Source organism: Henningerozyma blattae, chromosome 7, assembly GCF_000315915.1.
Source record: "Henningerozyma blattae CBS 6284 chromosome 7, complete genome".
Classification (NCBI taxonomy): Eukaryota; Fungi; Ascomycota; class Saccharomycetes; order Saccharomycetales; family Saccharomycetaceae; genus Henningerozyma; species Henningerozyma blattae.
In genome coordinates, this window is record NC_020191.1 from 919,617 (window position 1) to 947,191 (window position 27,575).

Consider the following 27,575-nt stretch of genomic DNA (forward strand, 5'->3'; position numbering starts at 1 on the left):
GCGAAATTTTTCTTCATAATTTGGTCAAAGAAAGATATTGAAAAAAAAAAAGTCATACAAACATCAATGTATATTTTATTGTAAGCTGTGAGATACGTTAGTGTTTTTTTTTTTGTCTTTTATGGTTCCCCAATAAACAAAATATCTACTTGAACTATGCCTACCGTTTCTGTTAAAAAACAACAATTGTTTGATTTACTTGGTAAGAATTACACCAACGATGAATTTGATGAATTATCCTTTGAGTTTGGTATCGAATTAGATGAAGATACTACCGAAGAAGCTTTGAAACTTGGTGAAGAACCAGAGTATAAGATTGAAATCGGTGCCAATCGTTACGATTTGCTATGTATTGAAGGTATTGCGCAATCCTTAAATGAATACTTAGGCCAATCTGAAACTCCAAAGTATAAATTATCTAAACCAACTACTAAATTAATTGTTGACAAAGAAACAGAGCTTGTCAGACCATATTGTGCATCAGCTGTTCTTAGAAATATTAAATTTACCAAAGAATCTTATGCATCTTTCATAGATCTACAAGATAAATTACACTCTAATTTATGTAGAAATAGAACATTGGTTGCTATGGGTACCCATGACATGGATACAGTACAAGGCCCATTTCACTATCGTGCTTTGCCACCAAAAGATATCAAATTTATCCCATTAAACCAAACTAAAGAATTTCGTGCTGATGAATTGTTAGAATTTTACAAGACACCAGAACAAAAGAATAATCTGGGTCGTTTCGTTCATATCCTTGAAGGTAAGCCAGTTTACCCTCTAATTACTGATGACAATGATGTTATTTGCTCTATGCCACCTTTAATTAACTCTGAACATACCAAAATTACCTTAGATACCAAAAATGTCTTCATCGATATTACTGCTACTGATAGAACAAAGGCAGAGATTGTCTTGAACATTTTGGTTTCCATGTTTTCTCGTTATTGTGCCGATCCTTTTACCATTGAACCTGTTGAAATTGTGTCAGAACATAATGGTGAATCACGTATGCTACCAGATTTAACTGAAAGAAAGATGCAGGTGTCTATTCCATACATCAATTCATGTTTAGGCTTGGAACAAACTGCTGAAGAAATTTCTGCTTCTTTGAAGAAGATGTCTTTGCACTCAGTTCAGTCTAAAGAAGACAAAAATATGTTAGATGTTTCTATTCCAATCACAAGACCAGATATTTTGCATCCATGTGATATTATGGAAGATGCTGCAGTCGGTTATGGTTACAATAACCTACCAAAGAGTGAAAAGATGTCTAATGCTAACTTTATTTCTTCTCCTCTACCAGTTAATAAAATTTCTGATATTTTCAGAGCTGCATCAGCTCAAGCTTCATGGTTAGAAGTTATGCCATTAACTTTATGTTCTCATGATGAAAATTTCAAGTTTTTAAGAGTTGAAGATGACAATACTAATGCTGTCAAATTAGCCAACCCTAAAACTTTGGAGTATCAAGTTGTCAGAACCACTTTATTACCCGGTATTTTAAAAACCGTTAAAGAAAATAGAAAACACACTTTACCAATTAAAGTTTTTGAAACTGGTGATGTAGTTTTTAAGAATGAAAAATTAGAGAGAAAGGCTTACAATGAACGTCATTGGGCTGCCATTTATGCTGGTAAGACATCTGGTTTCGAAATTATTCAAGGTCTATTGGCAAAAGTCATGCAAACTTTCAGAACTCAGTGGCTTCCAGATTTTGGTGCTGGATCAACTGGAAGAGGTTACTGGATCGAAGAAGATGAATCACTAACTACTTACTTCCCAGGTAGAGGTGCCAAGGTTATGTTTAGATCAAAAGAAGGCGAAAAGTCCATTGCAATCGGATCTTTAGGTGTATTACATCCTGAAGTTATGAAGAACTTTGATGTCCCTTATGCTGGCTCCTTTGTTGAATTGAATACTGAAGTTTTTTTGTAAATTAATTAAATAACATATGGTAAAAATTTGACCATCCATACATACTAATGAACTACATATATATAGAATGTTTTTTTTATTATTTAGAAAATAATTCTCCTGTGCTATATTTACTCCTTTAACAAATATTTAAAATAATTAGCCAATCTAATATAACAATAATTAGCCAATCTAATATAAAAATAATTAACCTATCTAATATAAAAATAATTTTTATTTTTAAGTATTATAAATAATAATTAGCATTTATTTTTATTATTTATTTATTATGACACGCCTCGAGTTCTGTGACGCTTTCTGGAGTTTTTGGAAAAATTTTCACCCAGAAATCAACCTGAAAATTTTTTTCCGTATATATAAATATTAGAGATGAATTGCAGTTAACTGAAAAATTTCATTTGAATATTAAAACATTTGGAATAAGTAAAAATACAATAATTTGAGAATTCCCCGAATAATACCAAATATTTCAGACGATTAAAATGGCTCCACGTGTATGTTATCATTTATAAGATAATCTTTTCCGTTGCATTCACCAGTACTATTGAACCATTCTATTACCAATAACACATTTATCATTATATTAAAACTAAAGATTTCATTTTAAGATTTTTTAATGTATCTTTTTCGTTGATTTAATATGCAAAAGACGCATTGCTGAATTCTTCTCATTGCTCTTTATTATTTTTTTTACCCATAACTATTCTGTATTTTAAAAATTCACATTCCTTTGGTCGATGTGATTGTTAATAGCAGTAGGTCATGAGTAACTGGTAGTTCCCTATCTGGGACTAAGATCGTTTTACTAACAACTTGTAAAATATTTTTAATTCTTGAAAATCCCTAATACCTTTTTCCTTGCAGGTCTCAAGAAAACAAAAGATCACCAAGACTTTTACCGTTGATGTTTCATCTCCAGTAGAAAATGGTGTTTTTGACTCAGCTGCCTACTCAAAGTATCTAATCGATCATATAAAGGTCGATGGTACAGTTGGTAACTTGGGTAATGCCATAAAGATTGAAGAAGATGGTTCTATTGTTTCTATTGTTTCTACTACTAAATTCTCTGGTAAGTATTTAAAATATTTAACAAAGAAGTACCTAAAGAAGAATCAATTAAGAGACTGGATCAGATTTGTTTCAACTAAGCAAAATAGTTACAGATTAGCTTTCTATCAAGTTACACCAGAAGAAGATGAAGAGGCAGAATAAGCTCTTTTTTTATAAAAAAAATTTAACACTGCATATTCTATTATCTTCATTTCATTAATTCTCTCATTTGTATAATTAGACGTTAATCAATATATATCCATATCTTAAAACTTTTTAGAACTAGGGATCGTTTCTTGTTGAAGCATTTGGCACTTTTCCTAAACAAGAAAACTATGTTCAGTATGCAACTAAAGCCGGGTAACAATAAGACTGAGAATCTTGTATTTTGAAATATTTCAAGTTTGATTCTGGATCAATAATTTAAAGGACACTTTAAAAAAGTATGATCTGAATATAATACTGAGTTTAAGTGTTACTAATAAACTTGTAGTTCTTTTATTGATTATTATCATAAATCCAGCTATGTCATTTTTTAACTTCAAGTATGTTTGTCACGCCTAACTAATAGAATTTTCCTTTTTTATCTCACTAAGACACGTTACTAACTAACAGTATCTAATCATTATTTTTCGCCTAGAGGTTTTGGAAGAAATAACAAGAAAAATAAGAGTCCTGCTCCACATGCAGTACCAGTTGCTGCTCCACCCGCAAAATTATATGCAAATTCATACGGGAATAGCTCCAGATCATCATTAAAGAAACAAACATCGCCTACAAGGATATCTCAAATAAGCTCAACCTCCCCATCTCACTATTCACAACCCCATTCACAAACACAGACATCTCAAGTACAAACACCTAGCCATCAACTGTCACGAACTCAAACCCCCCAACAGCAAGCACAACCGCAAACACAGCAACATCATTATGTACAGCAACTACAAAATAATCAACAAATATACAATCCATCTGCTACTCCGCAGCCACAACAACCTCAGCTGATACAAAATCCACAGATAGATTCAAATACAACGAAACCTGAATCACAAGAAGTTATGTTTTTAAGTGAGCCATTCGTTAGGACAGCCTTGGTAAAAGGTTCTTTTAAAACCATTGTTCAGTTACCCAAATATGTTGACGCAGGAGAATGGGTAGCGTTAAATGTTTTCGAATTTTTTACAAACTTAAATCAATTTTACGGTGTGATAGCCGAATGTGTAACACCAGAAGCTTATCCAACAATGAATGCAGGACCTCATACAGACTACTTATGGCTAGATGCAAATAATAGGCAAGTTTCATTACCAGCTAGTCAATATATCGATTTAGCTTTAACTTGGATAAACAATAAAGTTAATGACAAGAATTTATTTCCAACAAATAATAATGTCCCTTTTCCTCCGCAGTTCTTAAAAGATGTTCAGAGAATTATGGTCCAACTTTTTAGAATATTTGCACATATATATCATCATCACTTTGATAAGATTGTACATTTATCGCTAGAAGCTCACTGGAACTCATTATTTGCTCATTTTATTAGCTTTTCAAATGAATTTAGTATCATTGATAGACAAGAAATGTATCCACTACTATCTTTGATTGAAAATTTTGAAAGTCAAGGTAAAATCATATAGAGCATAAAATTTTTATTAAACTTTATAACAACATTCATGAAAAATTCGAAGTGATTACTAGGTATTCATATGTGTATTTATTACTCTTAAGAATATATATACGAGTATGTATGTACATCAATGTATAATATTTTAAGACATCAAAAAACTTATAAAATTAACATTCTATTGGAATAAATTACACTTATATTTACAGTTTTTACGTATTTACAGAAATTATTATGACTAATATTGTTTATAAATGAATAATAGATGTGGTGCAAATTATCAGGAGGGCAAATGGAAACAATGAGCTTTTGCTTAAATTTAAGTATCGTTACAATTAAGGGTATTATGAGAAAAAATATGCACTCTTCCTTAATTCTTGAACGTCAAATTGACCTTTCGTTGGAATTGGAGGCAGAGTTAATGGGGTTAGAATAGGCATATGACAAGCTGTAGCTTTCAATAAAGTATCTATATCTTTGTAATCTTCAGCAATTGAAACAGTTGTTACCATATTTTTTCCTGCTTCCTGTTTTTCAGACTCGATTGAATTTAATAATTCTTTACGAATCTTCTCTTCATGTATTTCATCAGCTAATGTAGCAGGCCTGCCCAGTTTAGTGGACAATTGTTTACGGCATTCAACAATTTTACGTGCAAGAGGAGAAGTTCTCGGTATTTTGCACACCTGTAAATAATCCTTATATCTTTGGTTAAATTCAGTCTTTAATCTTTCAATCAAATCAACTTCATGCAATTTTATGAATTCTTCTCTTAAAAGGTAATTCATTTTATCAACATCACATGCATGTGTCCAATATGAATCATGAACAGATGCAAAATCTAAACCATGCTCACCACATTTAGTAGCAGAAAGTAGCATATGGGATGCGTCCAATGAATGTATAAAATTGGGAGGAAACCCTGATTTCTGTCTACGAGCATTGACAGGATTTACAGCAAGTGGATCAGCAATAAAGATTGTTTGTAAATTGGTTTTTATTTGCTTTTTAGATTCATCACGGTAAGGTTGAACGATTGGTAGGCCCAATGGAGTAGTCCAAATAACTGATGACATAAAATCTGGTTTATTACCATTTCTAAATGATTTTGAATCTACATCTAAACGAATTGCTCTAGAGATTCTTTTTGAACATTCACCTAGCCAATCTTGGATTTCATGTGCACCCTTGAAAGATTCTCTAATAGCAGCAAAAACATGCTTTGCTAAATAGCCCCCATATTCAAACGCTAGTTGTTTGTCATCAAATTTTTCGGTTAATTGTTTAGCAATTTGTCTCGTAGCACCGATAAAAGTAACACCATAGACGTTTGTCATTACTGTTTGTTTAACTACCTTTCTGGTAATTTTACCTTGTAAAATTTTGGCAGTTTCGTCACCTTCTTTTGCGGCAACATCTAATCTAGCTTCCACCAATTTCGCAACATGATTGTAAACATCTTGAGGTTTAGGACTTGGGACAAGATTAACTTGAATTGCACCCTCCACATCACCACCTAGTGCAGCATAATGTTGTAAACCATTGCATGTACCATCTTGATGAACTGGTTGATGTGAAATAAAATCTTCAGGATTTTCTAGCTTGAAAGCTTCATTTAATTCCATACACGTTGCTAATGCTTGCCAAGGCTTATCAGCTGACTGCCACCAGCCTTTACCATCTAAAGGATGTTCCGCAGAATCTTTTAAGTCTTCAATATGCTGATTAGCAAAAGCAATACGATCATCCAAAGAAGCTTTATCGTAACCAAAAAGATTTGCAAGATGAACTTTCAACCATTTTAAACCTTGTGGCCCTAATCTACGGCCTTTCCAGAAAATTAGCAAACCTCTACTCATATCATTCCCTAAATGGTTAAAATGAGGTGACAATGGGTATGCACGACCTCTAAAATCTAAATTATGTGGGAAATATATTTTCTCACCTAAAAATGCTCTTGCGATTTCCAATTTATAGTTTGAATCACATCTAACTGATCTATCGGAAGAAATTTTATTAGCAATTTCTTTATTTTTCAATTTCCATTCTCTAACTTCTTCTGGTTCAGCGTTACTTGGCAGAGGAGGTAAAACCACCATATCATCTTGAATGCCCGGTATATCTAAAAATTGTTTACCGGTATTCCAAACTTCGGATAAAACATTAAATACTTTCCTATTAACAGTCCATCCTGTTAAGCCAATAACGTTTAAACCAGAGTAAATCGTTGGAATCAAATTTTCCTCAGAAACAGCTTTTAGATAAGCTACCTGTTCAGGTGAATCTCTCGTTCTGATTAATATGGACTGAGAGTAATGATACCCACCCGAATTCCAACTAACCCACTTTCTAGGTTTTACAATCATTGGCATTTGTTGAGGCTGGACTGAGGTAGCTAGCCTTTCACCATTTAATTGTTTGATTAACGATTTGTGGATTTTTAATACACCAATCTTTGCACCATTATGGTATTGATAACTATGTGAAAATGCAGGCAGTTCTCCGTAAACATATTTATTAGTTTTTGGGTCATGACCTCTAACATTAACTTTGGCCACATGCAATAGGGTTGAAATCATAATTGATCCAATTTGTGCCCTAGCAGCTTGAGGCCATTCAATTTTAGATTTTTCTATATTGTGATCTCTTAATCTTTTTTTTGCTGACCATACGTACTTTTTAAATACATGAGGCTTAGTAGAAACATTTTTAAATGTATGCATTTCATTACGGATTAATTGTTCGGAACGAAATTCCAGTTCAATTGCTTTCCCAACCGATATGACTGCTCTGGCTGTTCTCATCCCTTCAAATACCCCACCAGTTGAGTTTAATTTCAATAGCTCAAGAATTGTAATGACACACATTTTCTCTGGATCAACCAAGTTTAAGTAAGGAGCATAATCAGAGGATATACCCCCGGCTTTCCGCTTATCAATTAAAGAATCTTGTAATAATTCATTTGCCTGCTCCACTTCTTTCTTAATTAATGGTAACATTTGTGAATACCACTCCCATAATTTAACATTTAGCTTTTTCTCGAATGGAGCTTCACCTCTGGATTTGGCGTCCATGAAATCATGTTTCCATCTTTCCTTTGCAGCTTCTGTAGACCTAGTTTCTAAAACTCTTTGTCTATCTTGATTAAAGTTTTCTAAGAACTCATCAAACTTCTCTCTTTCTGCATCAGTTTTCAATGAGCAATATATTTCATAGAAATCTACGGATTTATCTTCTAGCTTTGTTGCTAAGATGGAGGTTTCGCTATCAAAATTAAAAGAAGCAATTTTTTGTTTCTGAGTTTCAGTTAGTGACAATCCTTGTAAACTATGTCTAATGACTTTCATACCAATTGTGTCGACAGACAGCAATTCTCCAGCATCTTTTTCAATTGTATCAATATTTTCATTAAGATCCCATTTCTTAGATATTTCTGTATCGTCTGGATCTAAAATTGCCTCTTCAGAAGGAGATGTTTTTAATTGTTGCAAAGTTGGGTCGTCATTTTTTAAATCGTTTGTATTAGTTTCGGGGATTGATTTAGCACTTTTTATGGGCGGTATCGTCTTTTCTGTATCCTCTGAAGGATAAGATGGATTTTTATCAAATATATTTCGAATCGCTATTGGTAATTCAGAAGCCTCAACTAGGTTCAAATCACGTAGTAATTTATAATCATTTAAAGTAAAAATATCTGTATTCTTAAGCACAGCTTTTTTAGCATTTTTATTGTTGGACATTGAAAAAAAAGTATTAATATCAGTGATATATGATCCAAAATCGGAACGCTTTGAAAAAGATAATGCAAAATGGACCAATATTGCTATCGTTCTGTCATTATAAGTAGAATCAGGGAAATGCTTCTCTAAATCACGTGTAACTTTTAGACTCAAGTCAGATAATTTTTTTATTTTACCAGAATCAGCTAAATATGACAAATACATGTTGTAATCATCGATAAAGTTAATCCTATGTGGTTTAATGGCGTATAGTGACTCTAAAATATGAAATGCACGATCGACATAGTTAGAACACAAACAAGCTTCTAATAAAGACCATAATTGCATGACACTTCTATTTGTTGAAGAGCTGTTTATTATTGACCTGTAAGATCTATCAAAAGGTTCAAAATTTGGATTTATGCTAAACTTGGAAGACTTCCAAAAACCCAAATCTATTTGGGGCTTATTAAGTTTCCTTTGTTGAGGGGCCACTTCAAATGATGATTTTACAGAACTATTGTTCACGTCCAAAGATGCAAGGAGATTAGAACCTTTTGACGAAATATACCTCTTACAGCTGTCATTACAACCAATAAAACGCGAGCTTAGACTTGACGCAGTACTAGATGAAACTGCAAGATTCAGGTTAACTGAACGAGATCTTACTGTTGACCTCAACATAGCTGAATATTATTGATAAGATAGTAATTGACTATCCGTAATTATCTATATGAATATTGCTATTATTCAGGATATTATCTCATCTTTTAAATTAGTCTATATTAAAAGCTTAAATCAAATTTTTCACGAATTCCTATATTGATATTTTTTCTTTCAGGCAATACCTAATTTTGGAATCGCTTTACGACTTCTAGAAGGCCGGGTAAAAGTATTTTGCTGTCCGCTCATATCCTACACTACATGATAGGTAATACTGAAATTTAAAAGTGTAAGTATAAAATTAAATATGTTAAAGTAATGAAAAATTATTAAGACAATAATAAAGGATGAAGTTTCAGGTATCGAATTTGAATTAAATTAAATTATATATAGTAGTATAATAGACACTCAAATATGGTTACATATAAATATATTCAGAGAATACACCAATATAGATCCACATGCTTGGCTTGTCGAGTAATAATAGTAAATAGGAATAGGTAGATACTAGAGCATTCAAAATATTAGTTATAAAATTCTCAATATTATAAGATCATGTAATGATTCACTATAGTATGGTATAATATGGTATTGAATGGTATTAACAGTTAGAATGAGAGATATAGTATTGTGTGAAATATGAATCTGATTGTTTAATGGAGAGAAGTAATAGCAAGGAAGAGGATAAAAATGAAGGAAAAGAATAAGGATAAAAAATCAAATCAAAATATAATACAATGCTAAGTAATCTGCTTATTCAAAAGATTCTGCCATTTGTTGATCTTGTTGTGGAATAGGTTCTGGCTCATTATCGTACACTTCGTCATTTAAGTCTTCATCACCAACAGTAGCTTCTTGATATTGTTGATATTCACTAACTAAATCATTCATATTAGCTTCAGCTTCTGTGAATTCCATTTCATCCATACCTTCTGTAGTATACCAATGTAAGAAAGCCTTTCTCTTGAACATGACAGAGAATTGACTGCCAACTCTTCTAAATAATTCTTGAATAGATGTAGAGTTACCAATAAAAGTGGCAGACATATCTAAGCCCTTAGGAGGAACTGAACAGACAGATGTTTGTACGTTATTTGGAATCCATTCAACAAAGTATGAGGAATTTCTTGTTTGTACTTTTAACATTTCATCTTCAACTTCTTTAACCGAAACTTTACCTCTGAAAAAGGCGGCAACAGTCAAATATCTACCTTTTCTTGGATCAGAAGCAGCCATCATATTCTTAGGATCAAACATTTGTTGAGTTAATTCTGGAACAGTCAAAGATCTAAATGATTGGGAACCCATAGCAGTTAGTGGAGCATAGCCAACCATGAAAAAATGTAAACGCGGGAATGGAACTAAGTTAACAGCCAACTTTCTTAGATCAGAATTTAGTTGACCTGGGTAACGTAGAGAAGTGGTAACACCAGACATAACACTGGAAACTAAGTTATTCAAATCATTGTAAGAAGGTTGTTGTAATTTTAGAGTTCTTTGACAAATATCATACAAGGCTTCATTATCAATACAGAAAGTTTCATCAGAATATTCAACCAATTGGTGGACAGAAAGAGTAGCGTTATAAGGTTCAACAACGGTATCAGAAGTCTTTGGAGAGGGGACAACAGAGAAAGTAGCCATCATTCTATCTGGGTATTCTTCTCTGATTTTGGAAATCAACAAAGTACCCATACCAGAACCAGTACCACCACCTAAAGAGTGAGTGATTTGGAAACCTTGCAAAGAATCACACCCTTCAGCTTCACGTCTAATAACATCCATAACTGAATCAACTAATTCAGCACCTTCAGTGTAATGACCTTTAGCCCAAACATTACCTGCTGAAGATTGGCCGAAAATATAGTTGTCAGGTCTAAACAAGTTTCCTAGTTCTGAGTTCTTAACGGTATCAATAGTACCTGGTTCTAAATCGACATTGACGGATCTTGGGACATATTTACCAGAAGAGGCTTCATTGAAATAAACACCTAGACGAGCTTTTTGAATATCATCAGTACCATGGTAGTTACCGTTGTAATCCAAACCGTGTTCACCACAGATTGTTTCCCAAAAGGCAGCACCGATTTGATTACCACATTGACCGGTTGAAATATGGATGATTTCTCTCATTTTTTTTGTTATATGTTATTATAGTCTATTGAATTATTTTAATTCAAATGTAATTCGTGGTATTGTTCCTTTTGATGCTTATAAATATAAAATTAGATGTAGATCGTAATTTTTTTTTTTTGATACTTCAAACTCTAGACTGTAAACTTCTAATTTGATTCCAATATTCAAAACAGATAATATAACAACCAAAAAACAGTAAGGTATATATATATATGAATGTGCTTATATTAATCTTAAAAATTTAAATCAAAAAAAAAATTTATAAAAGCAGAAAACCGTATGCAACTGAAATGAGAATTCAGATCAAAGAATATTTTTATTCCAATTGCTAACGTGTACTATTAAACTAAGGTTTAATCTAATAGGACCCACATACCTTCCCATTGATGAAAGATATTATGTTGATGGCGATCATGAGGATCTACTTGGTTAATGCCATCCAGAATTCAGAACCTGGGTAAATGATTCTTGGGCCAGTAACTTTGTTTGTTAGATTTCTGGTTAGTTTCATGTCGCGTTTTGTTTTGTTTTCGAGATTTGTGAGATAGCGGATTTCCTCATATTTCATATTCTCTGTTGACGCGATTCCCTTTTTGGGAATGCCGTCGTTGCAGATGACTTCATTTTCCTTCTTCGGAAGAATTGGTTATGTGATCACGTGATTGTTTGGGATTTTCGTGTTGAAACGCGTAAACAAAATGCACGGATGTATTGATTGCCGTAATAGGTAGATTTCCTTATTTTAGCCGCCGAAGTTGGTATTTTTCTTTTTCTTCTTCTTTTTTGCTTTCTTTTTCAACTTTACTTTTTTTATATAACTTTTCAGTAAAAGAATCTCAAAAAGCTCTTGGCGGCTAGAGTAAATCTTTATTAAGATAGCTCCTTTAAAAATATGAGATTTGCACTAATATTGAAGCATTAAAAAATCTTTAAACTGATAAAGATTGAATTCTGCTGAAGATGAGTGAAGGCAATATTTCTAATTTACTTGACACTAATATTTTTGATAACACTTCAAGAGACTATGGCACTTCAGATGAGAACTCTAGGGCGCCAACGACTACTCTATGTACTAGCAGACAGATAGTTAAGAACAATTCAGCTGCTAAACTAACAACTTTGAAGGGTAATCAAATTAATAACAAAAAGAGAGTAGATAATTCCAACACCAGAAACACCTTCTCTAAACGAATAAATTCTTCTTTATTAAACCCTTTAATCTTTTCCAATACAAACTCAAGACTTGCTACACAAAAGCAATATAATGTAGCAACTAGAAACTCAAAATTGGCTTCAAAACAATCAAAAGCAATCAATACAAACAGAAACACAGCTATTTCTACAATTTTAAATCAAAATTATCCAATAATTTGTAGCATTTATGAAAATCCAAAGAGTATTGAGAATAAAATTGGAATGTCTATCGTAAATTATAATACAGGTGAATTGATATTATCTGAATTTTTGGATTCACAGATTTTTATCAGAACAATTAATAGATTAAAAATTTTTAATCCCATTGAAATTTTATTATCAGCAAACTCAATCAAGCCAATATTTTCAAAATTAGCAAATTTAATTAAACTTAATATTGATGATTCTGTGAAAATAATTGAAATCAATAATTTGAAACTTTATAATTCAGAAGTTGGTTTACAAAATATTACTGGCTACACAATGGAATTAACTAAGGAATCAAAATCTACTAATTTGAACTTAAATTCAGAGGAGTATAAATTCGAAGATATTAAAAATAAACACTTTGCCTTAATGGCAACGTCTGCCTTAATCAGATATATTAATGATTGTTTAAGTAAAAATAATCCCGCTATTTACCATAAATTTAAATATTTTAGAATTAAACTAGAAACAATTGAAAATACTATGCTAATTGATTCAAAAACTATTGCAGATTTACAATTAATCGAAAATAATACATCATCGAGTTCTAATAAAAATATTAAAAATTTAACTGTGTGCAATTATTTAGACAAAACATGTACAAAAATGGGTAAAAGATGTTTCAGGAATAATTTATTACAGCCTTTAATTAATGAAAAATTGATAAATATGAGGTATGAAGCGGTAAAGGAGTTAGCAACTTTATGTGATCAAGATTTAGAAGGAGAAAATATTCTAGAACAACTTAGAGCAGTGTTAAAAGAGTTTCATGATTTGGACAAATTATTTTCAAAATTGTTGACTGTAAATTCAATTGGAATTCAATCAACTCAAAAATTGAATTATTTAATTTGTTTAAAGACAAATTTGCAAGCAATTGATAATTTGAAAAATGTCTTAAATAGATACGCTGACAGCTTAAATTCTTTTATTTTGAAAGAAATAACAAAAATATTGAATAATGAAATTACTCAAGAAATTCGAGTACTCATTGACTCATCTTTGAATGATGATTGTACATGGGCTCATTCTCCGCTTGATTTACAAAATCAAAAATGTTATGCTGTAAGGGCTGGAGCAAATGGCTTGTTAGACATTTCAAGACAAATCTATAAGAAGATAACAGACGAAATATTACAAGAAATAGAAGATTTGGAAGAAAATTACTCCTTAACGTTAGATCATTCTTTTGATAATACACGTGGTTATTATATTAGAATAAAAAAGACCACCATACTGTCGAATGATGACAATCTGCCATCTGAATTTTTAAACATTGTGAATAAAAAAAATTGCATTGAATGTAACACATTAAAAGTTTTAAAATTAAATGCCAGATTGAAAGAAGTAATTTCAGAAATAATATTAATAAGTGAAACAGTGATAGAAGAACTTTTAAGTAACATTTCTAATAAGATTTCAACTTTATTTATGGTTTCTGAGGCAATCTCAATTCTTGATTTACTCACTTGCTTCACTAATAATTTAAAAACATTCAACTATTGTATTCCTGTATTATCAGATAAAATAATCTTAAAAAATTCAAGGCATCCAATCTTAGAGCGTGAACTTAAAGATTTCATCCCTAACGATGTAACATCCATTAGACAAACTTCCTCTTTACAAATCATTACGGGTTATAACATGAGCGGGAAATCAGTGCTTTTAAAACAAATAGCATTGCTAACAATAATGTCACAAATGGGTTCACCAATTCCAGCTGATTATGCTATGATGCCAATATTTAAGAAATTACACACGAGAATTTGTAATGAAAATTTTGAAGTTAATTCATCTAATTTTTCCTTCGAAATGAAAGAAATGGCATATTTCCTTGATGATATTACGCCAGAAACTTTGCTTATTATCGATGAATTGGGAAGAAATTCAAGTATATATGATGGGTTCGCAATATCATTAGCAATAACTGAATTTCTCCTGCAGAAGAAATGTACTGTATTTTTGTCAACACATTTCCAAAATATTGCCCACATCTTAAAAAATAAACCTTCTGTCCTTCATTTGCATATGGCGGCAGATTTATCTAGAGATAATAAATTAAAAATGAAGTATACAATTGGGAAAGAATACAACTATGTTGATAATCCTGGAATAAAGATAGTCTCAAATTTTTTTGAACCAGAAATTATTGAAGAGGCATACAATATAGCAGCATTATTGCATTTGGAAAAAAAATCATCCAATCCAAGCCAATGTACTGAATTTGAACAAAATCAAATACTTGTGAAAAAATTAAAAATGATTCATAATTTAGTTGAAATTTTAAAAGAATTATTGAGGCAGGATGATAAAGAACTCTGTTTAAAAACTCTCCAAGATACTCAGCTGGAATTCATCAAAAAATTCGATTTATGAAAGAAGAACCAAAAAATTAAAAATAATATAATCAGGCAAATAATTCAATTCAGAAAAAAATTCATAATATATAAGAATGTAATAAAAGTCAATGTAGCAAAAATATATAATATGTAATCTTTTGATACGAGAGCTTGAAAAGAAAAAATAAAAATAAAAAATAAAGATGTATATGTAAACATACATTTTGGGTAAACATGCACTCTAAGCATAATAACTTCTCCATAAAACACCTTCTAGATCTTGTAATTCATCCTGGGTAAATACCTGTTGATCAAATTTCCAGGTATCGGTTCTAACCTTTTTGAACTCACTGATCACATTTTTAGCAGTGCTTCCAGCAATACCATTTGTACGGGCCCATAAAGAAAGAATACTTAATTGCATTGGTATCCATCCGGGTAAAGGAAGTATATAAGGAAATGCAGAAATAATTGCCCCTAAACCAATCACAGCTCCATGTATTTTGGGATCTGATTTAGATAAGATTTGTCTTTCCTTTTTCTTATGATCTTTCAAAAGGTTATCAAACTCAGAGATCAATTCTAATACTGCATCACATCTTCCCAAATTATGAACAATATCAGATAACACTTCACCAGCTTTCATACGTACTTCGGCGTATTCTGCATTATATAAATTGTCTACAACATATTTTAATAGTCCATTTTTTTCAGCTTGGTTTAATTGAAGTAATTGAGAAGAAAAGAAATGTTGAACAAATCCTAATTGGATTCGAATTTGGTTAGAGGTAACCATGAGTTTCGACTTGCAAGTCAGGTTTATCATAGAAGGTATATCATTTTTTCTGATAGGCATGTAAGCAATGCCTAAATAAGCTTTCATTGGATCAATTCCAGCTAAGCTACAAAAATCTTTATGTTTAACCAATTCCATTAAAAATGGTGCAATAAAACCAGCAATATATGGAATTAATAAAACCTTATTTGGACCCTTGGCCATTTCAAGCGTCCAGCTATACATAGTGGCACTTAAGTAATAAAATCTTGTTTTTAGTACGTCTTGTGGTTTCAAAGTAAGAACATTTGGTAACTCTTCAATAATTTCGTAAAACTGAGTTTTAATCAACGCATCTAATTCTGAAGGAATAACTTTAATTGGAGTACCTAACCCATTAATGTTTTTGTTTTCACAAGTTAACAAATTTTTAGCATTTTCCTTAGAGAAATGACTAAAATTTTGAATAATTGTTGTAAAGAGACGAGCAACAGCTTCTCGGACTTGATGGTAAGGATGATCAAATATCAGAGTTTTTACCAAATACTGTAAATCTGGAGATCTATATTCGGTAGAGCCTATCATATTTTTAAGTAAAAGTATCCTATATGCTTGGTTTGCAGCTGCATTTGAGGAAATATCAAAAAATTTTGACGTACGAGAAAAGTATTTGTAGAAAATAGGTATTCTTCTAACATCTACAACCGTTGGGATCCACCAGCAAAGCGTTCTCCAGATATCAAAGGAATCTTGATTGATTTCGCCACTTAAGCGTTCAGGTAGGAAACATTCTAAAAACATTTCTCGCTTTTGTAGCATACCAGGAGACATATACCTACTAGCACATAAAAAGGATGCAACTAGTTGAACAGACATGATCAAAGATGCTTTATCATATTTGTCATAATGAGTTTCACAAAGGTCGAATAAATCTTCTAGTTTTAACGTAGTATAGTTTTGATCAATTAAAAAGATCAAGATTACAAAAAAAGAAATATGTCCACTGCTGAAAGAAAATTTTCCTTCATTATCTTGGATCAAATCATCAATAAATTCCTTTAACCATTCTAAAGTTAATAATTTTCCAAATGTTTTCATTGCTTCCATTTCTTCAGTCTTAAACTGAAACGTATGTTGGGAACCTGATACAACTTTGATATTACGTCCCCAACAAAGCCATCCAACAAAAGATTTATTATCAATAAAGTAGCTAGGACTTTCAAAATTATTCATTTCATTTTCGAATGACTTAGGAAAAGAAGGAGCAAATGTAGCAATTTCATAAACAGAATTTATATCAGTATTTGAAGCATGGATATCCCTAATGTTGTAGTCGTAATCGCCCAAGGCAAAAATTTTTTGGAATATTCTTAGGAAAGATTTCAACACAAGGGAAATTATTTCTGGATGTCTGATATAAGTTTGTTTGAACATTGACTCTACCACTTTATTATCTGTTTTAATACCATAATTTGATTGAATTTTTGAAAAATAACGAATGATAATTAGTTTTATTTTCCAGTTTACCGAATCAGTAGTTAGTATATGCAAAAGCTTATTTTGAAGTTCAACTAAAGTTTGGAAATATTTTTTCCTTTTATTAGTTTTAGCTTTCTGAACAACTTTAATCTGAAGATCGATAGAATTATCTGGTGGTCTAAAAGTATCGAACAGCCTATCATCAATGATACTGACAGCAGATGGTATCTTTAAGTTTGTTACTAGGTCGGTTAAAATTCGATCAGCATTTAAAGAAATATGCATTTCATCGAATTCAAAGCAGTCTAATAACAAATAGAATAATTCATCTAAATGGGTATAATTAGTCAATAACCTTTTATTGATTTTTCTAATCATTAAAACCATTAATACGACATGGAGTTTCATATAATCTCTATCTTGAATAGTTTGCTTTAACTTGCCAATAATAGATTTAATAATAACAGAAAATGATCCTACTAACTGCTTCATGCAGTGTATTAAAGTTGATTGAGCGGGGCGATGAATATCAGGATATATTGAAGTTGCCATTTCAAGTACATCTTTTAGAAGACCTATTTCCAATCTAGATGGTCGTCTGCTAGTAGATCTTAGTAAAACTCTTGTTTGATGATATGAGTTTGTCTTTACTGCAAATAAAGTTCTTGTGAATGGTTCCTCAACATGAGAAATTGATTGAATATTCTCGAAAAAATCTTCATTAATAAATGCTGAGGCATCTTCCGTAAAAACAGTTTCTTGGCCGACATCAGTAAACCAAACTTTTAAACCATGTAACAATATTTGAAATACTGCAGTGTTATTTTCCTGATTCTTTAACAAGTATGTAAATATTTTATGGAATAACAAGCCAACATCTGTTCTAATTTGGTGTACCTTGGAGTACAACGGATTTAAAATTTTCTCATCACTGGTTAGGCCAAAGAAATAATTGCAAGTATAAATATCCAAGTCTCTGAATACTATACCTGAACTCAAGAGAGAATTGGCATTGTTTTCTATGCTAGGAACAGGAGTATTAATTCCAGATGGAATTTGAGAAATTCCATCATCAGAGTCAAACAAAAGGTTAGAATCAGAATGATCATATAATTCAATAATACCATTGTCGCGTTCAGGAGAGGGAGCTTCTATATATTCGTTTTCGCCCTTATGAGAAAGATTCTGTTCTATGTCCACATCTAGTACATCAGTAGCACAATTCTTGTCTCTTAAATTTTTTAATAATAATAATTTTTCCTTGCAAAGGATAGAATTTTCTTTCTTAGATTTATTTTCATTATAATCAGGGTCAAATAATAAGCTTGCGCCAGATAAAGAATGGGTTAAAATTAACATATATTTTTTAATTTCATCACCAGAAGTAGTATCTTCTTTGGAATTAGATAATAATATTTCTAATTTATCTTGGCAGTAATCTGTAATATATTTAAAAATGCTAATTGCAAATTCAATCTCGGAAGTAACTGGGACATGCCAGTTAAAGTTTAAGAATTTATCATCAAATCTACGCATATCAAATTGAAGTCCACCCCAAAGTTCTTCATCGCTCAAAGACGTGTCCTCTTCAAATAATCTAAAATTTCTAATCTCTGTTGTAGTTAAAGAAGAAATAACGCTGTGAACTAATATAGAGGTGATTACAGCCAAAGGTGGAGAACTAATTTCGTCATACACATAAATCATAAATTCGATCAATTCTTTGCCAATTTTCAATATTTCTTCGTGGGATTGTCTCAAAATATCATTTAAAGAAGATAGGTAGAAAACTAGTTTAATATCTCTTTGATTAATTTCAGTTGCACTTCTTGATTGCCCTGCACCAGATGAAATTTGATCTCTAACATGGAACATCAATTGTTTAGTTAATTCTTCGCAAAGATCAGATTTTCTTCTGACTAATGCTCCTAATGTAACTGTTAAAAGTTCATAATTCGGTTCACTAGTTGTTAAAACATCATTGTCCCAGAATAACTTCAAAAATTGCTTAGTAAAATAATCAAACATATCATCATCCATTGATTCTAGAATAATTAATGTTGTTTGATTTATTTTATTAACTACGGCAGGGTCTAAGTCAATATCAACAAAAGAGTACACTTTATCAATATATGTCTTCAAAATATCCTTAAAAATTGAGGAAGAGGCCCTAAAAGTCGTCAATAAAATTTCATTATCTAATATTGGTGTATTATTTTCATCTTTATTCGGCATAAATGAATAGAAATGTTGTTGAATAAATGGTAATGTATTTGACTCAAATGTTAAATATTCACCAGATGATACCATATTCTTAATTGGAATAAATGTTACGATTGAAATTATGGAGTTAAAAATTGCATTCGTTAAAACTAAATCATTTGTGTCAATTTTAGTTGTTAGAAGTGATAAGATATGAGTAATATGAATACGGAAAGTTTTATCTACAGTCATATATCTTGCAATTCTTGTGAATGTTTTCAAAGACGATATAACTCTGTGTCTCGAATTAACATATTCACCAGATAAGGTTTCATATAATTCGTATAACACTTTTTTGAATATATTGTCGGAGTTATCTGGCTGTAAATTTAATATGTATGATAAGGTAGATATAAAAAAACTGGCTACAACATTACTCTTACTTTGTGAACCAATATCAATAATTCCTTGAAATAAATCAGCAAGATGGGTATGGTCTGCTTTAGTTAAAAAGTATTCTGTGTTACAATTTGGATTTTTTCTTTCTAAATTCTCCTTTGTTGCTCTTTCATGGTAACATTTAATAAAATTATTAATAAATAGGGTAATTGGTTTTGTCCAAGGCCCAACATTGGATGGATGGACAAAAGTTTCTATTGAACGAATTAGAGAAGTTAGTTTATCAAAAAATGGTTTTGAGTTTTTACCATTTATGCAATAAACAAACGAACGAATAGAACGAGTGAAAGAATGAATTTGAACATCAGTTCTCAAATGGCCTTGTAGTCTATTAAACATGAACGTGCATTGTTCCTCAGTAAATAAACCAAAGTCTCCAAATTTGACAGACTGTTTATTCAAAGTGGAATCCTTTCTCGCAATTCTCCAATAAGCATCCATTGATACAGCCCCCATCAAATCGTACATATGAGTATCGATTATAACATGAGGACTTACTGAAGACCATAAGCTAAAACAGAATGGGAAATAATCTGTAAATTTATGGATGGAATGATAATGGAAAGGGACTGCAAACGTGATAATTTTTAAAATTGTGCTTGTAGTAGAAGGAGCTACGGCAGACAATAAGTTATCCATCATATGCGACATAATCTCTTTAGATTCATCATTATCATAAAATACTTTTGCGGCATCACCTAATTTTAGCAGTAATTTAAATAATTCATTATCGTTTTTTGTAGCTAAATCATATCGATCATAATCTGAGTCAGGGGATGGTAAAAAGTCTTTAAAGAAATCTTCTAATACCTTATAATCTAAGATCAATCCATCCTTTTTTAATAGCATGGTAAAATCTGTACCTTCGTCGTCTCTATCAACTAAAAATTCAAACATTTCAACAAAGCCAGATCTATTTATATCTTGGCCTTGAACTAAAGATAAATAGTAATAAACCTTTGCTAATAATTTTCTTAGACTTAAGGGGAAATCAAAATTAAAGCAATTTCTTAATTCATTTGTCCAATGGTTGACATTAATAATAGTTGCTGACATTGCAGTAATTTTACCCCTTGAACTTATATTAGAATCATTTGTTTCCATATCAACGTTAAATATTTCATCATTTAGAACATTTAAATCTGTATCTACTTCGGTGGTTAACCTAAAAAGGTCAGTCTTCAAAGCCAAACTATCGATTTCGTTTTTAAATTCCGCTAAATCTTTACTCGAAATTTGAATTAAGCCTTCAATATCTCCAGAACTAATTGCAATATATAGATTAACTAATATATGGCAAAAATACTTAGCCTGTTCAATATGTGACTCTGTTTGGTAAGGTAAATGGTTTTCAATTATAAAATTGGGTTTAATTTGTCTACCAAACCATTTTGAATTTGGATCATAAATATTTTTCATATGTTCTTTTGGATCTTTAATAAAATCCAAATTATAATGTTTTAATCGTTTTTCTAAAATTTCTTCAGAATCCATCATATTGAAAAGACTTGGACTTGAAGATTGGGGTCTTTGAATAGCATTCGGAGAAAACTCATTTCGTAATGATGTTAAATTAATTGAACTTGCACTTGGTCTTGGCTTATTATTACCTTGTCTTTTTAGTTCAAGAATTTTATTAGCCCTCATTGGGATAGGTGCTTGAATATTTAAGCCTGTCATAACGAAAAATAAAATAATAGGTTGTTTTTTATAAAAGCAATTTAATTATAATGCAATATATATGAATGATTGATGAATTGACTAATAGCAGATAGTATTTTGTTACGTCTTATGTCTGCTCTCTTTTTTTTGGTTTTTTGTTCTTATTTTGAATTTTTTTCTTTATCAATCCCTATTTTTATCCTTGTAACTAAAATATCACTAGCGATATTTAATTAGCAGTGCGAATTGGTCTTGAGATTATTTAGTCCTCAGTTATTTGATAAGCAAACTGTGGTGAACGTTTTTCATACGGTATCCTTAAAGGATGATAGGTGAAACAGAAAAATGATTGGTACAAGAAAAAAAATCTCAGTGTTTATTTTTTTCAAATCCTTAAAATGAAGGAATCTCTAATAAACGAATTCAGAAAGAATTCCCATTCTTAAGTGGCAAATTTCGATAATAAAGGGTTTCCATCATCACCTTCTTTCGGAGATGGTTTGCTCCTCCCTTTTTTTTAGAGGGCCAATCGGATGTTACAACCAAAAAAGGAATTTTTTATGGGAAACTATAACAGGCAAAATAGCGCAGACGTATATTTGAGAATGTGTAATTAAATGATTTATTATATGAAAGTGTGTTAATTAATAGTTAGCTGAATTTAAGTATTAATTAGTACTTGAATGAACATGAAAAGTTAATAGTACATAATTATAAAAATTGGAATAGTATTTAAAGTGAGTAAAATGCAAGAGAAGAATACAATGCAGTAGTTATTATTATTATTATTAGTATTATTATTATTATTATTATTATTATTATTATTATTATTATTATTATTATTATTATTTTCGTTGTTATTATTGTTTGTTTAATCTGCATATTTATTCAGATCTAGAGTAAGTGCCTTGGAACTATTCTCAGTTTGTTGTCTAAAGACACCTACCAATGCATCTGACTTTTCGAACATCGTATTCTTTAACGAAATAATAATAAATTGTAGATCCTTATTGCCATGCTTTCTGATGTATGCTGCAATTCTTTCGACATTTGTATGATCTAAAGCTGCATCTACTTCATCTAATACAAAAAATGGACTTGGTTGATATGAATTGATAGCAAATAGCAAAGCTAATGCGGCTACTGTTTTTTCACCACCAGACAGATATTCCATATCTTTGAATCGTTTCAATGGAGGAGTTGCATGATATTTAACACCTCCGTTGAATGGTTCATCTTCATCTTCTAAAGTCAAAGTTGCTTGGCCACCGCCTAGCTCTGTTGTTGAATTTGGGTCCTTAGTTAATTCTTTATAAATTGGTTCAATATGTTCATTAACAAAGTCAAAGCAACTTTCAAACAATTCTTTTCTTTTCTTTTTAATATTTAAAAATTTAGTCAAAATTTCCTTTTCCTCCGTCTTTAAAGTTTCTGTTTCATTATCTATTACTTCAAATTTATCCTTAGCTTCATCAAGTCTATCATGAGCCTTTGCGTTTGGTTGTAATTCTAATAAAATATCTTCTGTTTCTTTTATTTCATTAGAAATATCTTCTAGATTTTTTTCATAATCTTGTTTTTTCTTGTATTTTTTCGATAATTCATTAAAGCTAACCTTAATATCATTCGAAATTAATATGGCATCATCATCAATCTTATCAATTGGTAAATTATTTAAATTTACAGCTGATGTGATTGGAATTTCAATATTGGAAATTTTACAATTTTTTAATATACCAATTCTTTCTAAATCAATTTTGGAAATATTTTCGTTTAAAGCATCAATTTTTTTTTGGATAGAATTTAATTCATTTTGATTTTGTTTGATTACTTCTTCTTTTTCATTAATTTCAATTTTTTTATTTTGAATATTTTTTTCAATTTCTTTTAATTCTGTTTTTTCTTTTTCTATTAATTTAGAATCATTTTCTTTTTGAATATTTAATTGATTCTCTTGTTCTGTTAAATCATTTAATTCTTGATTGTATTTTTCAATATTAGCAAGTGTCTTTTCTTTTCTTAGTTGTGTAGATTCAAGACGTTCTTTTTCAAATTGTAATTTATTTTCAATGTTTAAAATATCCTTTGCTAGTTTTTGTAAATCTTTAGATTGTTCGGTGATTATATTAACAGAATATTTTTTATAATCTTTAATGGAAAATCCAATTTTTAATTCGAAATCTTTAAATGTTTCATTTTCTAAAGATTCTCTTTCATCTTCAATAATCTTCATCTTTGAATCTATATCAATAATTTTATGGTTTAAATCTTTTAATTTAGGATCATAATCTAGTTTAATTAAATTTTGATGATAAAGTAATTCAGTATTGTTGTCCTTTAAATTTCTAGTTAATTGAGTTAATTGAGTCTTTAAATTGGTAATTTCTGAATTTAATAAAGAAATTTCTGTCTCTAACTCTCTTGAATTAATTGAGGCTAATTTATTTTCTTTGCTAATGGTTTCTATTTCTAAAATCAAGTTATCCTTTAAAGTCATTAAACTAGAATATTCATCCTTATCCCATCTATTATTACTTTGCATTGAATTTTTTGATGCACCACCGGTCATTAAGTTTGATTTGTGGATTATAGAACCATCTAATGTAACAAATTTAACGTTTTTAACATTTTGATTCCATTTCAAATCCTTGGCAATGTCTAAATTGTCACAAATAATGGAATTTGAACAAATATATTGCATAGCTCTTTCAAATTCAGGTTCATATTCAATGGCATTAATTGTTAAAATACAATTTGAATCATTATTATATTTGGGATTATTTTGAATAATTGTTGGTAATGAAGGAATTTGAGCTTCAATAGTATCTAAGGGAATAAAAGAAATTATACCTGCTCTTTGTTTTTTCAAGTAAGAAATACATTCTTGCGCAACAGATAATGAATCTACAATAACGGAATTGAAATTTTTACCCAAGATTGTTAAGATAGCTAAAGCATATTTGTCCTTTTTAGGATGGCATAAGTCATGAACTAAGCCTCTAACACCAGGGAAAATTCTTTTCAATGTTAAAACGTTTTCTCTTAATTTTTTTTCTTTATTCGATTCTCTCTTTGTAGCATTGATATTATCTAATTTTAAAAGGGTATCTCTTAATTTAAAATTTAAATCATATTCTTTATTATTTGATGATTCTATAATTGATTGTAAAGATTTTAAGGATTTGATCTTCGCTTTTACAGTGGAATTTTTTTCTGTTAAATTTGAATTTAAATCTTCAATTTTTAAATTTAAAGAATCAATATTAATATTAAATTCATTTAAGATTTTTTCATTTGAATTATTAATTAATTTTTCTACAATTAATTTTTGATCAATAATTTCATTTTTTTCATTAATTAATAAATTTAATTTTTCTTCTAATTCAAACCCACCATTATTTAAATATTTAGCATTTAAATTAGAATACTCTAATTCATCATTAGAATCTTTAAATTGATAAGTAGAATTTTTTTCATTTGATTGATTAATTTCTAGTTTAAAATTATCATATGTCAATTTAATGGTACTTAAATTTTTTTCTAATAATTTAATAGAATCTAATTGTCTTGTTATGTCAAGATCTAAATTTTCTAAAATTTTATTTGAATTTTTAATTTTTTTATTTAAATTTTTAGATGAGATCTTGATGGGTAAAAATTTATTATTTAATTGATTTAAATTTTTCAATTTTTGATCAATTAGTGAATTTTGTTTTATAATTAAAAGATCTTCTTTTATAAATATTTTTTTCAAATTAGATAAATTTGATTGAAATTCTTTATTTGTATCATTTAATTCATCGAAATCTACTAAAATTTTTTTCAAATTTTTTTCAAAAGTTGATTTTTCATTTGAGAGATGATACAATTGTAAAAGAACAAAAAATTTTTTCAATTGAATGATATTATTGATTTGTTCATTATATTGATTATTTTTTTTAATTCCTTCTTTATAAATTTTTAATTCACCATTAATTCTTCTTCTATTTTTAATTGCATCATTAGTGAGACGGTTTATTTTATTCAAATCTTCTTTTAAAAGATCATACTCTTTTTTGTATTGGATGGAACCTGAGACTTGTTCAAATAGTTTAGTTAATTCTAATGAGGATTGTGAAGCTATTGTCTCTACATCACCTTGGAACACAAGGAAGTTTTTAGCTTTAATTAAGATATTTTCCTTTGCTAGCCAATCTGAATAATTTTTAAAGGAGGTCGTTTTACCATTAATTTTGTAAATGGTTTCACCTGAAAGATTTACTATTCTCATTAATTCAGTAATTTCACTCGCATCTGTAACTTTATAGAAGGCCTTAACGTAAGCCGATGTGGGGTCATCATTTGATGATTGAGAATCACGAACACTTCTATGGATGAGATCTTTCATTCCACTAGATCTTAGGTCATTCGACCTTACCCCTAGGACAAAAGAGATGGCGTCCATCATGTTTGATTTACCTGAACCATTGGGACCGATGATACTTGTGAAGTTAGAATCTCCAAACCCAATTTTGACGGTTCCTTTGTAAGATTTAAAATTGGACAATTCCAATCCAACAAGGCGTCCCATAATTTACTTTTGATTATGCTTTTATAATTTTGATGAAGAGTATGGGGATTGAAGGGTTGTAATTGTGGCCTGTTTTTTATTAAAAATATCGCATCTATTGCAAATCATGAATGGCAAGATGGGTTTATGCGAGAGATGACGCGTATATAAGATGACGCGTATGCGAGACGACGACGCGTTAGTTTAAAAGAGTGGGAAAAACTTTAACACATTCGAGAATGTAGATTTTAAATTTCTTTTTTAGCATACTAAACAAGAGTTATAAAAAAAAAAAAAAGCTAAGGCTAGATATTCAAGAAAATGACCAGTGAAGTACCACAAGTTCCATATGGATGGAAGGCAGTTTACGATGATAAGTACAAGAGATATTTCTACGTTGATTTAAAGACTAAAGCATCACAATGGGAGGCACCAAGAGGAACTAAATGGACTAGAGAAGAGGCTCCACCACCTTCATATACACAGACAGAGTCTCAACCACAACGTATGCCACAACGTACTCCTCAAAGGATGCCTCAAGGCATACCTCAAGGCATGCAACAATCTGCATACCAACAACCTGCATACCAACAACCTATGTACCAACAACCTATGTACCAACAACCTATGTACCAACAACCTATGTACCAACAGCCCATGTATCAGCAGCCTATGTATCAACAACCAGTCTACCAACAACCAATGTACCAGCAACCTGCATACCAACAACCTATGTATCAACAACCCATGCAAGGACAAATGAAATCTGGTAAGAAAAGCAATGGTATGATGACAGGGTTATTAGGGGCAGGTGCCGGTTTGTTGGCCGGTTCTATGTTAGCACATCACGAAGATCGTGAAGAGGTTGAAGCATATGAGGAGGGTAGATTTGATGGTGCTAATTATGATGGCGGTGATTTTGATGGTGGTGATTTTGGTGGTGATGACTTCGGGGGAGATGGATGGTGAGTGAGTTAGTGAGGCAGTGAGTCAGTGTATAGATATATTGATAAATATATTTTTTTTTAACTTTACGAAAATGAATTTGAAATGAGAAAAAAAAAATGTATATTTTGGCATAGGAAAATTCGGTGTGCGAATACAGGGGTTGATGCCCGAATATGCAGGAATATAAAGGGGCTGCATTTCTTTATAATATTATTAACATTTTCATATTAGGTAGAAAAAGATGGCCTACCTATATAGGAATTTAATTTGAATAGAGATGTGTGCTTGTGATAAGAATGAGTGTGCTTGAGTATGTTTGTAATAAAATGAGCGTTCTTTAGTATACTAATAATAAAGTAAGCGTACTTGAATATACTTGAACTAATTAGTATTTGAAATAATTAATATGTACGGTTTCCAGTGATTTTTTCTTCAGCATCCAGATTTATCTTGTTTTTTTACAGAGGACATCACTCATCAATCTTGAGGATGTTTCTACCTTCTCTAACTAGTGGCAAGACTCGTAAAAAAAATTTTGATGTGAAAAATCAAAATTTGGAAATATTAATATGAGGCAACTAAAACTTTACAATTACAAATTTGTGGATGGAATCACACTGATACT

The 27,575-nt window shown here is 30.5% G+C and overlaps 9 protein-coding genes across 9 annotated transcripts; 5 read left to right on the forward strand and 4 right to left on the reverse strand.

The window, feature by feature from the left end:
• Window positions 1–156: 156 nt before the first annotated feature.
• On the forward strand, window positions 157–1,944 carry FRS1 (phenylalanine--tRNA ligase subunit beta; the record flags this gene model as incomplete). Its single annotated transcript, XM_004181753.1, has 1 exon — window positions 157–1,944. The coding sequence occupies one exon, from the start codon at window positions 157–159 to the stop codon at window positions 1,942–1,944; it is 1,788 nt and encodes a 595-aa protein (XP_004181801.1).
• A 482-nt stretch (window positions 1,945–2,426) lies between these two features.
• On the forward strand, window positions 2,427–3,156 carry TBLA0G03470 (60S ribosomal protein eL22; the record flags this gene model as incomplete). The annotated part of the gene is made up of 2 exons (XM_004181754.1): window positions 2,427–2,438; window positions 2,809–3,156. The coding sequence occupies 2 exons, from the start codon at window positions 2,427–2,429 to the stop codon at window positions 3,154–3,156; spliced, it is 360 nt and encodes a 119-aa protein (XP_004181802.1).
• A 363-nt stretch (window positions 3,157–3,519) lies between these two features.
• Window positions 3,520–4,631, forward strand: MOB2 (Mob2p; the record flags this gene model as incomplete). The annotated part of the gene is made up of 2 exons (XM_004181755.1): window positions 3,520–3,539; window positions 3,635–4,631. The coding sequence occupies 2 exons, from the start codon at window positions 3,520–3,522 to the stop codon at window positions 4,629–4,631; spliced, it is 1,017 nt and encodes a 338-aa protein (XP_004181803.1).
• A 331-nt stretch (window positions 4,632–4,962) lies between these two features.
• RPO41 (DNA-directed RNA polymerase) lies at window positions 4,963–9,021 on the reverse strand (the record flags this gene model as incomplete). Its single annotated transcript, XM_004181756.1, has 1 exon — window positions 4,963–9,021. One exon carries the CDS (start codon window positions 9,019–9,021, stop codon window positions 4,963–4,965), a length of 4,059 nt encoding a protein of 1,352 aa, XP_004181804.1.
• A 732-nt stretch (window positions 9,022–9,753) lies between these two features.
• Window positions 9,754–11,133, reverse strand: TUB2 (beta-tubulin; the record flags this gene model as incomplete). Its single annotated transcript, XM_004181757.1, has 1 exon — window positions 9,754–11,133. The coding sequence occupies one exon, from the start codon at window positions 11,131–11,133 to the stop codon at window positions 9,754–9,756; it is 1,380 nt and encodes a 459-aa protein (XP_004181805.1).
• A 963-nt stretch (window positions 11,134–12,096) lies between these two features.
• On the forward strand, window positions 12,097–14,913 carry MSH4 (MutS family protein MSH4; the record flags this gene model as incomplete). The annotated part of the gene is made up of 1 exon (XM_004181758.1): window positions 12,097–14,913. One exon carries the CDS (start codon window positions 12,097–12,099, stop codon window positions 14,911–14,913), a length of 2,817 nt encoding a protein of 938 aa, XP_004181806.1.
• Window positions 14,914–15,117: 204 nt separating this feature from the next.
• TBLA0G03520 (uncharacterized protein) lies at window positions 15,118–21,471 on the reverse strand (the record flags this gene model as incomplete). The annotated part of the gene is made up of 1 exon (XM_004181759.1): window positions 15,118–21,471. The coding sequence occupies one exon, from the start codon at window positions 21,469–21,471 to the stop codon at window positions 15,118–15,120; it is 6,354 nt and encodes a 2,117-aa protein (XP_004181807.1).
• Window positions 21,472–22,324: 853 nt separating this feature from the next.
• SMC1 (cohesin subunit SMC1) lies at window positions 22,325–26,023 on the reverse strand (the record flags this gene model as incomplete). The annotated part of the gene is made up of 1 exon (XM_004181760.1): window positions 22,325–26,023. One exon carries the CDS (start codon window positions 26,021–26,023, stop codon window positions 22,325–22,327), a length of 3,699 nt encoding a protein of 1,232 aa, XP_004181808.1.
• Window positions 26,024–26,323: 300 nt separating this feature from the next.
• TBLA0G03540 (uncharacterized protein) lies at window positions 26,324–26,971 on the forward strand (the record flags this gene model as incomplete). Its single annotated transcript, XM_004181761.1, has 1 exon — window positions 26,324–26,971. The coding sequence occupies one exon, from the start codon at window positions 26,324–26,326 to the stop codon at window positions 26,969–26,971; it is 648 nt and encodes a 215-aa protein (XP_004181809.1).
• Window positions 26,972–27,575: the final 604 nt, after the last annotated feature.